Source organism: Microcaecilia unicolor, chromosome 8 (assembly GCF_901765095.1).
Source record: "Microcaecilia unicolor chromosome 8, aMicUni1.1, whole genome shotgun sequence".
NCBI lineage: Eukaryota > Metazoa > Chordata > Amphibia > Gymnophiona > Siphonopidae > Microcaecilia > Microcaecilia unicolor.
Window position 1 is genome coordinate 64,359,733 of NC_044038.1, and position 13,230 is coordinate 64,372,962.

The 13,230-nt window shown below is 43.9% G+C and overlaps 1 protein-coding gene across 3 annotated transcripts in view; it reads left to right on the forward strand.

Annotated features, from left to right (window-relative positions):
* DNAJA3 (DnaJ heat shock protein family (Hsp40) member A3) overlaps nucleotides 1–13,230 on the forward strand; it is a 197,092-nt gene that overhangs the window by 42,672 nt on the left and 141,190 nt on the right. For all 3 annotated transcript variants that reach the window (XM_030212294.1, XM_030212295.1, XM_030212296.1), the window contains exons 6-7: nucleotides 7,457–7,604; nucleotides 8,214–8,278. In XM_030212294.1, coding sequence (XP_030068154.1) covers nucleotides 7,457–7,604; nucleotides 8,214–8,278 — 213 coding nt within the window. The remainder of the gene's footprint in view (nucleotides 1–7,456; nucleotides 7,605–8,213; nucleotides 8,279–13,230) is intronic.

Below are 13,230 nucleotides of genomic sequence, written 5' to 3' on the forward strand. Positions count from 1 at the left end.
GCCTTTACTGATGACGGCTCTCGACGAACGTAGCCAGGCCTTGCGCCCAGAGCTCTTGGAGGAATTGGTGCAGTGATGTTTATCGGCATCAGGGGTGCCTGCAACTGCCATGCCTTCCACTGTGGCCCTCAGCCTGTGGTGTGGCCTCTGATGCCAGGCTGGTTCTCCTTCGGCGTTGGTGGAGGAAGCTGCCGGAGTCGAGACGAGAGCCGGCTCCTCAACAGCGTTCTCGAAGGCATGGGTCCTCGATGTCGAGTCGGGCCCGGTCTCGGACATTCCTGATGATGAGCGCTCGTGGGAATCAGAGGAGAACCCCAGGTACTTTTGCTCCGATGAGTCCTATGGGATCCCTTCTGAGTCTTCCACTCCACCTTAGAGGAGACTATCTCCACCAGAGAGTCTCTCCTTCACCTCTTTTGTACGGGAAATGGCGGAGAAATGTTGAGAACTTTTGGAGCCATATGGGGTGGTGTCATAAAGACTGCTCTAGAACCCTGATGGATGCTAATAATTCATCATCCTTTTCAACAGATGAATCTTAACTACAGAAGAAAAGAGAGACCATAGAATAAGGCTTCTATTACGTAGCTTGCCACTATTTCAGAACATGTGTCCATCAGCCAGCAGGTGGAGAGAGATGTCTCAGTTCAGTTTTCAGTTCTCTTATCTCCAGCAGGTGGATGGATACACTTTTCAGCCTCTAATTCTGAGTGATTTATGTCTGGTCCAGTTGGTCAACTGTTCCCCAGTTGAGCGTTGTGGGTGGCTTCAGTCTGCAGAGTGATATTTGACGGTCTCCTTGTGAATTTGCTCCTTCCCCTCTTCCCTGTTTCTTGTGGAGCTCTCCTTTTTCTAGCACAACAACCTTTAAATAAAAATTTAAAAAAGAGAAGGAAAGACATTTACTGGAGCGCGTAGGAGAGAGTATCAGCCTGTTTCTTTCTCATCTGGGATAAGATTTGTGGAGACTGAGTTTGGGGGGAACAGCTAGCAGTGGTAAGTCCGACTAAAGTTTGACTCCAAATTGCTTGGAGGGCTACAAGTTGTACTTCGTGCAGGAGAGGGATCCTGACTCGCCGCTTGGGACCACTTCGTTCTGTGCTTGTACAGTTGGGGTGAATGGTGACTCCTGTGGAGGCAGTTGAGTGGTTGTTACGTCTGTGCTCACCTCGCCCTCTGATGGCCAGAACCGGTGGCTGCTATGGACTATCACCCATTCCAGACTTTAGTCCAGTCCGGATCTTCCAGGCTGCTGGATTTCTGTCGTTTGAACCTGCACAGCTTCCGTAGTTGCCTGATGATTGCTGCAGCTGTGAGCCTCAGGTGCTGCTGGGCTTATTAGCCATTTGGAAACTCTTTGCCTTTGCATCGTCTAGCACACAAACAGATCGAGAAGAACAGAAGCAGAAGTGCACACAGGCACCCTAAACAAGGAATCAAGACAGAAGTGCCCACAGGCACACAGACAATAAACAAAGCAACAAGAAATCAAGACAGAAGTGCCCACAGGCACATAGACTATGAACAAGGCAGAAGTGCTTCACTGCACACGGACTAACCTGGAGACTTTTGGCATTGCAAAGGCACTGAATGAAAGTGCACCACTTCCTTATAAACAGGACAGAGGCAGGAAATACACTGAACCCAAAGTGAGGCTTGAAACACGCAGGAAGTGGAGACCCTACAGGACAAAGGCAGAAAACATACTGAACACCACAGTGAGGCTTGGAACACACAGGAAGTGGAACCCTACAGGACAGAGACAGGAAATACACTGAACCCAAAGTGAGGCTTGAAACACACTGGAAAGAAACAGTGCAGACAGTAGCCAGCTCAGGAGCTGACCATCGGGACATAAGGTGAGTCAGAGGGAATCATGACCACAGTCGTGACAGAAGCTTAGGGAAAAGGCACTGGATAACTGCCCTACACATCCCAGCAGATTCTTTGATCTCAAGGGAAGGAAAAATCTGAGTTCTTTACCTTCCCTTGAATACCATATCCAAAATCCAACCACTAGACCAGGGCATAATTAATTAAGAACTTCAAATACAATTACTACTACTACTATTTAACATTTCTAGAGCGCTACAAAGTGTACGCAGCGCTGTTCAAACACACAGAAGAAAGACAGTCCCTGCTCAAAGAGCTTACAATCTAATAGACAAAAAGTAAAGCAAATCTTAACATTCCAGAATTTCTGAAAAAGTTGAATCTGAAAGAAATTATTTACATGGTTAAGAAAGCATTGGATGATGTAAAACAAGCATCCATTGAAAACTGTTGGATGAGAGGCCTGGATGGTGCCTTTGTTGAAAGCAGTTCTTCCAGTGAGTCAGACTTTGAAGGTGTAACATAACTGTGTTTTAAGTCTGTAAAACTGCCTTAATTCTTGAAGTGTATTTCTATGTTACACTGTTAAATTTTTAAGACAAGGTTTTTTCCAGTTTATTGCCTCTTTGTCTGGACTGATAAAGAATCCTGATGGTTTGTGTGTTGGGTCTGTGAGTTTCTTCTGGGAGCTGTGGGACCACTGGAAGTGTGGCCCTAGTAAACTAGAAATTACTGGGGATAATTTGAGAGCAGGAGGCTTGCCTAGAGACAGTTGTGACCCAGTCGGTCGGGAGGAGGGTGCTAGTGTAGAGCACAAGCAGCAGGTGCAGGCAGACCTGAGCTGTTCTGGGGATAGACCCTCTAAGTGGCTGCGGGGTAGCCTTAGACAAGTGGCTAGGTGTTTTGTGACAGAAGACTTCACTAAAACCAATTTCATCGAGACCTTTAATCAGGCAAATGAACAAAAAGTAGCCTGTATCTACACTATGTTAACGGACATTGATATAGAAACGTCTGCAGAAATGATTAGTGACTGTTTGGAGTGGGACGAAAATAATGATGCTGGTGTTCTTAATACAAAATTTCTGTCACAGGAGGACAGTATATAGGCTGTTCAACAACTTCATAAGATCCCAGAGAACAACCAAAGTGATGACGAGGATGATGAAGATGATGATGTGCCGACTATTTTTTATTTTTGTTACATTTGTACCCCGCGCTTTTCCCACTCATGGCAGGCTCAATGCGGTAGGCAATGGAGGGTTAAGTGACTTGCCCAGAGTCACAAGGAGCTGCCTGTGCCGGGAATCGAACTCAGTTCCTCAGTTCCCCAGGACCAAAGTCCATCACCCTAACCACTAGGCCACTCCTCCACTCAAAAAATAAAAATTGTGCCTGCTGAAGCAATTGCTGCTCTTGCTAAAGTTATTAGATTTATGGAGGAACATGCGGGTGAACCTTTAGAAATCATACATTGTAGGCGAATGACTGACTGATTTTGCAAGAAAAAAATGTCAGTAACCTAAAACAGCTAAAGATTACTGACTTTAGAAAAATGAGCAATGGCCATACAACACATGGCAGGTACTTTACTTTGTGTTTTGTTTTGTAGATGATTGTTGCAGAAATACTGTAAATAAGCACAGTGCTGTAAATAAAATTTTTCATACTTAGTCTTTGACGCTATAGTATTTTTATTGTTCCGGTAATAAGCATACCAATATTACGTGGTTACATAGCTATGCCTCTCGAACACCACATACTACTTCTCTCTCTCTCTGTCTCTCACATATATTTATATCTATATATAATTATCTATATTTATCTAATTTAAATAATTATTTTTTTTGGCGGGGGGGGGGGGGGGGTTTGAATTTTGTGCTGAGTATTTATTTTTGTATCTTGCTTGCCATAATTGCTTATTATCTTTATATATTTACACATTGGCATTGTTCCTTCATTGGGGACAGCCTTGCTAGGACCCCATGGCAACTTTAGGTACTCTCATATCCCTAGCCAAATATGTCCAGTGTAATTATCTGAGTGATACCTATCACTAGTAGTGCATTTAGACTGATGGGGTTCTCCATTTCTGGACTTGATGGCAACAAAAGGAATGCCAAAATGCCCAAGTTCTTTAGCCATTGGAAAGAACCAGGCTCAATGGGGATTGATACCTTACTGCAGCCTTGGCCTGAAATACTGTATGTCTTCCCTCCTTGGCCTATGGTAGGCCACGTGTTGAAAAGGATTGCATTGCACTGGGGTTGAATAATTCTCATAGCTCTGGACTGGCCACGATAGCCATGCTATGCGGACCTGAATTGACTGCTTGATGGGGTTCCTCTTTGTCTTCCGCAGGTACACGGCCTACTGAAGCAAGGTTCAGTGCTCATGGAGGATCCATGCTCCTTTGGCCTTATGGCTTGACTATTGAAAGGGCTCTGTTAAGACGAAAAGGTTATTCTGATTCAGTCATTGCTACCTTGCTTCAGGCTTGGAAGTGTTCTACATCCATAGCATATGCGAGGGTGTGGGGAACGTTTGAGGGCTGATATTATGTGTGTGGACTTTCACCCTTCTCTTCTCAGATTGCACACATTCTAGTGTTTTTCGAGGCTGATCTTTAGAAAGGATTGGCGTTTGGTTCTCTGAAAGTTCAGGTTGCCACCTTGGCCTGTTTTAGGGGCCTGACTATAGAAGACATTTCTTGCGGCTCACCCAGATATTGTCTGATTCTTGCGAGGAGCTGGCCACTTGTGGCTTCCTTTTTGTACGCTGGGTCGAGTGGAACCTTATGTTAGTCCTTTGGGCTCATTGGAAGTTGGAAGTACTCCTTCAAAGATCTTGTGCTAAAGACAGCATTCTTAGTGGATGTTGCTTCTGGCTCTCTCTTTGGGATCCTTTTCTACACTTCAGATGCATGGGTTTCCTTGTGCACAATTCCTTCCTTTCTTCAAAAGTAGTATCATCATTTCATCTCAACCAGTCTGTGGAGCTTCCTTCCTTTTGCAGAGAGGACAAAGCATCTCAGTATTCTTCCTTGAAGCATCTCGAGTCTTCATTGGATATTTGGAAGTCATGAATGAGTTTCACAAATTGAACAGACATTGATTTTTGGTAAGCAGAGGCCTGGCCTCATGGCTTTCGAGCTCACAATTGGTAGATGGCTGAAGGAGACTATAACTTTGTCTTATTTGCTTGGGGGGAAGCAGGCTCTTCAGGCCTTGCAGACTCATTCTACAAGGTTTACAGCGGTGTCTTGCAAGGCGGCGACGTGATCAATGCTGCATACCTTTGCAAAGCATTATAGGATGGACCTTGTGGCACGCTCAGAAGCCAGTTTTGGGACTTCAGGACTCAGGGCGGCAGTGCCAGGATCCCACCTACTCGAGGATTGCTTTTAAACATCTCACAGGTTCTGGAATAACTGGAAGCTATGTAATGGAAGGAGAAAATATTTATTTTATTTTTTAGGATTTATTTACCACCTTTTTGAAGGAATTCACTCAAGGCAGTGTACAACAAGAGTAGGTCAAACATAAGCAATAGACAATTACAGCATTAAAAATATTCAAATACAAAGTATGGCATAGTATTCTACATTACAATGTCAGCATAGTACTCAGTAAAATATTTTACTAGACTGCATGGTGTGTAAGTAAAGATGGAACATATAGATAAGATAGAGTAACAGGAGTAAGAAAATAAGGGACTAGTTTAAAGAAAGTTGCTTGAACATTATCTTAGCTAGGGTCGGAGTGGATAAACACATCCTGCTGCAGTATGTGCAGCCGATGTCATTTACTTCTTCTGAAAGGCCAGGTTGAAGAGCTAAGCTTTCACCTGCTTCCTGAAGTAGAGATAGTCTTGTGTTAAGCAAAGCCTTTCAGGGAGTGCATTCCAGAACATGGGGGCTACTCTGGAGAAGACTTGCTTGCGGTTATCACCTTTGGAGAAGGTGTGGTTAGAGAAACTCCTTGGGGAGGACCTTAGTGACCTTGAAGGTGTGTAGAGGGAGATTCTGTTCAAGTACTCTGGGCCATTTCCTTTAAGGGCCTTGAAGAGTTTTAAAATTGTCTCTGTATTGTACTGGTAGCCAGTGAAATTTATGCAAAAATGGTGTGATGTGGTCACATTGCTTACAACCTTCTATCAGTCTTGCTGCAGCATTCTGAATCAATTGGAGCGGGTGCAAACCCTTTGTAGTCAGACCAGAGTACATTAATATAATTCAGTCTTGATGTTATCATGGCATGCACAACTGAGACCAAGCTTGCCTTCTCAATATAAGGAGAGAGGCAGCGTAGTTGTCACGTGTGATAGAAGCTGCTCTTGAATGTTGCTTGGATTTGGGGGATCAGATTAAGTGTCATCCGCATAGATGTGGAACCGAATGTTCATTGACCGAATAAGCTTGGCTAGTGGCTTGAGGTAGATATTGAACAGAATAGGTGACAGTATTGATCCTTGTGGTACCCTACAGGTCAGTGCCTATGGTGGTGATGAAGTACTGCTGAATACTATGGACTGTTGCCTGTCTGATAGGATCAGAATTAGGCAAGTACTGTTCCACTGATACCTGTTTCTGCCAGTTCTTCTAGCATAATATCGTTATCCAGTATGTCAAAAGCTTCTAAGAAATCTAGCAGTATTAACACCAAGGCAAATCCCCTGTCTCGATTTCTGTGAAGATCTAGTAGAGATACAAAAACTGTTTCTGTTCTGTACCCAGCAACACAGCATAACCAGTGATCGTACTGAACAATTTACAATCTTCATTCCCTTCAACCCCATGACGCCTGATCCACACCTACCTCATTTGACCACAACATAACCTTGTATTTGTTATCAACCGAATTGGCAAACGCCTTTATGGTACTATGTAAGCCACATTGAGCCTGCAAATAGGTGGGAAAATGTGGGCTACAAATGTAAGAAATAAATAAATAACCAGCTCTGAATCCAGATTGACATTGATCTAGCCAATCTACAAATTAGGTCTTATCTGATAATTTTCTTTCCATTAGTCTTTCCCACTATGCCAGAGGCCTGCCTGAGGTTTCAGAGATGTTTAGTCGTTGCGAGATAATGGGCAAATAATAACTGTCACCTCGCATGGTGCTTCCTGAATATCCAAAGATGAGAGAGGTCCATATATGTTTACTCGTCTGGTTAGTGTTAGGTTAGCAAGTTTTTTAAGGTTGTTTTATTCTGAGTTTCTTCTTACTGTTTGTCTAAGTAAATACTAAGGAGCTGGACTGGATGCCAAGAGAGATTAGTTCAATTTTCAGTTGTCTTTCTCCAACTTCTGGTTGATGGACACAACTATCCCTGAAGGTTCTGGAATATTGAGAAGGACTAATGGAAAGAAAATTATCAGGTAAGACCTAATTTCTCCATTGTGGGGAATTGGACTAGAATGTCCATGCCCAAGGAAGGAATAGGGGCTGGTCCAAATCCAGAAGAGTTAAAATATGATGCCAGAAATGTGACATGTGCTTAAGCATCTTCTTTCATTTCTGAGAATCCTGTAGAAAGGGATCTGATGGCAACTCTATTTTTTTTTTTACTGTAAAACACCTTTGAAATATCTTCATCCTTGTCCTTTCTCTTTCAACAGGAGACCATTAATACTGGTCCCTTTGTGATGCGCTCCACATGCCGACGGTGTGGAGGGAGAGGCTCTGTCATGACAACACCTTGCATTATGTGCCGAGGAACTGGCCAAACCAAGCAGAAGAAGACTGTCGTGGTGCCTGTGCCAGCAGGTATGTTCCAGGGGGTTAGAAGGGCCTGTGACTGCTCAAGTGCATAGTAATATTGTCTGCACATCTCTGTCTTTGTGTATTGTGTAGGATTAATTGCTGGAGTTTCCTAGTTTTTTCAGGACAAGCCTCCCCCTCAATGGTAGGGAAAAGAGTACAGAAAACAAGAACGCATTTCAGTGTGAGCTTTCTTGTGCTTCTAGTATGCACTCTGTGTAATATTGGGAGCTTTAGCTTCTACTCCACTTCTCACTGTGGTGCTAGTGTGGCCTATCTTGGGGTCAGCTTCAAGTATTAATTATGTCTGTAGTTAATTATCAGATCTTCTAGTATGTTTTCTGCTAAATATTTTTGCTACATTAACTGCTCATGTCTCTGTGTTAGCTATACTTGTATTATCTAGTTTCACCTGTTTTATAGTCTAAGAGCAATCCAGAGTATTCCTGTTTAAATATGATTATTGGTCATCAAGCAAAAAGTAAACAGCACAAAAAGTCTGAATACAAGGTAACTCGCTTCAGAATACTGTGCCGAGCACACTGTTCTCATAGAACAATGTTCAGTGCCTTTATATCCTGCGGTGGTGAGAGATAACTCTGTTTCTGATGGCAGGTATTGAAGATGGGCAGACTGTACGGATGCCTGTGGGCAAGAAGGAAATTTTCATAACGTTTCGGGTAGGTGCAAATTTATATTCGCTGAAATGTGCAGTGCTTAAGATGCAGTTGCACCATAGAATGATACAGAGGCATTATGATATTTTGTATTTCATTCTTTATTCTTTCCTAATAATTCCTTATGTTCTGTTTGCAATTTCTTACAATCCTCAAGTGATCTAACAACTTTGAATAATTTTGTTTCCTTAGCGTCCCTCCGGACCGGCCCAGATTGAAACTGATGGGTTGTGCATGCCTTCCAGCAGGTGGAGACTGTGAACTCTGACTCTTCAGTGAGAGCCAATAAGACCCTTGCCTGACAGAGAAAGATCCAGTAATCTCAGTCTCCAGCAGGTGGAAGGTGGTGAGCCCTTCAGTCTCTCTACTTAATCTTTCTTTCTTACAATTTTAAGGTATTTCTTCCCTCTGTGCATCTGGTTTTATCCTACTTGTTAGAGGCTGAGGTCCGTGGGGATCTGTTTGCAGCCTCAGAGGCATTATGATATTCTTTGTTTCATTCTTTATTCTTTCCTAATAATTCTGTTTGCAATTTCTTACAGTCCTCAAGTGATTTAAAAACTTTGAATAATTTTGTATTATCTGCAAATTTGATCCCTTAACTTATTTTTAAATATATTAAAAAGCACTGATCCCAGTACAGATCCCTGTTCATATCATCCTTCATTGAGAAAATTAATCATTCCTCTTCATCCATCTAGACCAGTCAAGACAAGTGGGTTTATTCTCTCCTACCAGAGACGAAGAACCACTGCACAGGAACCTATATAGGGTCCTGTGTAGCCCATAGCCAGCAGGTGTTTGTGCAGTTTGGATGTGGTCCAAGGAACCTTTTTGGGTATTTAGGCTGAGGGCTTCCTTTGAGGTGATAGATCTTAGCCCAAGAGGTAGTAACCTTTTTTTTTTTTAATTTTTAAGGAGGATGGCTGCTAGCATTGACTGAGGCTGGTCCACAGAACCTAAGGGTGCTAAATCCAGTGGTGGCGGTGCCCCTCCCCCTTAATTCCTTGAGGATGTGTGATTTGGAAGGGTGCCTTAAAGTTGCCCACAGTGGATTCGTTGATCACAGCAGTTACCAAGAAAACCACACTCCCGGTGGAGGGTGGGCAAGGTGCTTGAGGACCTTCAGGATCACAAATTGGAGTCTTCTCTTAAGCTTTCCTTTGAGGTTGCAGCGCTCAATCTGCAAGCCTGTGTGTGTGGCTCCTCTTTGGCGCAGGCTTTTCTGTCTTGGGTGCAGAAAGCCTCCTCTCCAGAGAAACTGGTCACCTTTTTGCCTACCTTGGAGAGTCCTGCTTGGCCTTCCTTGTGGATCTTCTCTATGATCTGTTGAGGGCTTTGGCTAAGGATATTTCCCTGCCGGTCATCGGAGGAAGACTGTTCTTCCTGGCAGAGTGGACCAGGGTAACATCCGATGAATGAGTCTTGGAGGTCATCCGAGATGGCTACAAATTTGAATTTGCATGTCCACTGGCGGACTCCTTTCTGGAGTCTCCTTGCAAGTGGCCCACCAAAGCGCGGGTGGTTCGGCAAACCCTTTTAAACTTGCAGAGCCGGGGGACGGTACAGCTAGTGCCTCCTGCAGAGGTAGGTCTCGGTCGCTACGCCATTTATTTTGTCGTTTCCAAAAAACGTGATTCTATGAGTCCAGTTCTAAATCTTAAGTACGTCAACAGGGCCTTGCGGGTCTATTGCTTTTGCATGGAGACTCGGTGCTCCGTTATCGCGGCGGTGCAACCAGGAGAGTTCTTTTTTTTTTTTTAATTTTTGAAAATTTTTATCCCTCCCCCCTCCCTCCCTTCTAGCAATTTCAACGTTTGCTTTATGTCATTTGGGTTAAGTCTCGATATTGAGTCCATAACTCTGAGGTTTCACTGTAACGTCCCAATCTTTTGTCCGTAAGTTTCTCCATTTCACCAATCAAAGATAACTTTATAATCCAGTCCTCCTCCGAGGGTGCCTCCAGCTGCTTCCATTGCTTCGCTATTACGCACTTTGCCGCTGCTAGGCACATTCTTTTAAACCGGCTCTGCCACTTAGCTCCCCGTCTATTACCCAATCCAAGTAGGCACCACTGAGGTTCGCACGGGAATGGCTTCCCCGTATGAGCTGCTATCTTTGCTGCAACATTTTCCCAGAAGACCTGTATTTTTGCACAAGACCACCAGATATGTAGGAAGGTGCCCTCCTCATCTCCACATCTCCAACACCATTGTGAAGACCCCGGAAACATAGCATGCAATCTGTGTGGGGTATAATACCATCTAGACAGGATTTTAAATGCATTTTCGTTTATCAACACACAGGTTGAAGCTTTGTTGACTTCTACTATGATCGCCTTCCATTCGTGTGCTGTAAATTCCTTTTGTAAGTCCCGTTCCCACTGAAGCATATAAGGACATTTCTCAAAAGTCCTACCCCTTAAAAATCTATACAATACAGAGATGGTACCTTTCATTTTCCCCAAAGAGCCCCATAAGTTCTCCAGACCCTCATACTCCTCCGGATCTGTCTTCAACCACCCTTGCGTTTGCATATAATGTTTAACCTGTAAATAGAAAAAATTATCGGAGTCTAAAATCCCATTTTGCTCCTTAAGCTCTTCAAAAGGGTACCATATGCACATCATCCAGTAGATCTCTAAAACAAATTAACCCGTTCCCTGCCCATCTCTTCGCCACTGGATGACCCACCCTTATTTGAAACCCTGGTTCCCCCCCTATATGCGCATAGGTGGATGTGAGCCTAGTCTGCCACAATTTGGGTCGAAGCGATGCCCATAATGTCAAAAGATGTCTTACGAATGGATTGGAAGTCAATGTGGTATATATCCTACGTGGAAGTGAGGCCCAGAGGATTGATTTTAAACAATGATTAGGCACCATGGAATGATCAAGATGGGCCACCACTGAGGGCCTGTCCTGGCTCCATGCTGAAATAAACTTTAACTGAGCGGCCCAGTAATACCATTTTAGGTTCGGAACCCCTCGTCCCCCCAATTCCACCGACTTCCATAACAGCTTTCTGCTTTGCCTTTGTGTTTTACCCTCCCAAATAAATCTCATAAGAACTCTCTGCAAGTTTTCCAACTCCCCCTTGGGCACTGTTATTGGTAATGTTTGAAATAAGAAAAGCACACGGGGTAGGATATTCATGCGGACAACTGCTATCCGCCCCCACCAGGATAACCATTTCCCCATCCATGCTCCAAAATCTGCTCGCACTTGCTGAAATAATGGTATATAATTCAGATTAAATAATTGTGAAATCTTTATAGGGATCCTGACCCCCAGGTATTGAATCTTATCTGGCCGCACTCGGAACGAGAACCCCTGCATGATCTCCTGCATTCGTGATTGTGTGATGGAAACCCCCATCAATTCAGATTTGTCATAATTTATTTTAAAGCCTGACAGCCGCCCATACTCCTCTAACTCTACCATCAAGTTTGGGAGGGTCAATGCAGGGCTTCCCACAAAGAATAACACGTCGTCCGCAAATAGGGCTAATTTGTGTTCAACAGTCCCAATTACTATCCCTTTTACATCTGCGGATTCTCAAATCTTTTGCGCTAGCGGCTCTATATAGAGCGCAAAGAGCAGCGGAGACAATGGGCAGCCCTGTCGGGTCCTGCGTTCTATCTGGAAAGTCGACGTGTACCCTCCATTGATCTTTAATCGCGCTATAGGTCTTTCATATAATCTGCTAAGCCATCCCCTCTGACCATTCCCAACCCCCATATGTTCCATAACTTCCCAAAGATAGGGCCACTCTACCCTATCAAATGCTTTTTCTGCATCTGTACTCAGTAAAGCAACCAGTACAGCCTGTCTCTTAGCCTCCCATATGACATGCAGCGTTCGGCGTATGTTATCCGCCACTTGTCGTCCCTTAACAAATCCAGATTGGTCAGTATGTATTAATTTTGGCAATATCAGGCCCAGCCGATCTGCCAGTACTTTGGATAAGATTTTTATATCTAAGTTGATTAACGAGATTGGTCTATACGAACCACATACAGCTGGGTCCCTCCCTGACTTTAATATCAAAGATATTCCCGCCTCGTGCATATTAATAGGCAATGACTGACCCCCAAAACAAGCATTACCCACTCTCATCAACAAAGGGCCCACTTCCCCCGCAAAAAATTTGTAAAATTTAGCGGAGTAACCATCCATCCCTGGGGCCTTGCCCCCCTTAAGATTCTTGATGACCCCTGTAATTTCATCAAGACGAAACGGAGCTTCTAGCTTCCGGCTCTCTTCACTAGTCAATTTTGACAGTCCAAGTCCCTCTAAATTCCGACGAATCTCTTCCGCTTCCACCCCTAATTCTCTTTTATATAACTCTGTATAAAAAGTTACAAATTGATCTCTAATTTCTCTATCTCTGTAATACATCTGGTCCCCTGGGCCTTTAATTTTCGTAATGGTATAAGATCTCTGCCGAGCCCTAAGGCAGTTAGCCAACATTTTCCATGACTTATTACTATATTCATAAAATTTATGTTGAAGTTTCCTCATAAATTCCACCCGCTCTACCTGTAATTTTTCCAGTTCCATTCGGCATGACCGTAGTTCTTGCAACGTTTGTGCGGACCCCCCCCCCTCCTGATGTTGTCTTTCCAAGTGAACTAAGCTAGATCTCAATTTCAGTTCTGCTGTTTCCCTTGCACGCTTTCTAAGGGCCCCCCACTTTATAAGATGCCCTCGTACCACCACCTTCAACGCATCCCACAAAGTTCCATCAGATACCTCCCCCTTATCATTAATGGTGCAATAATCCCGGATCACTTTACGAACATCCGCGTAAACTCTGTGATCCCCTAATAACGACTCGTTCAGCCTCCAGAAGAGGAGCCGGTCTTCCTCCCGCAACCCCTTCAGCTCAAGATCCACTGGAGCATGGTCGGAAATATGAATGGAGCCAATGTCAGAATCTAATACACTATCCCA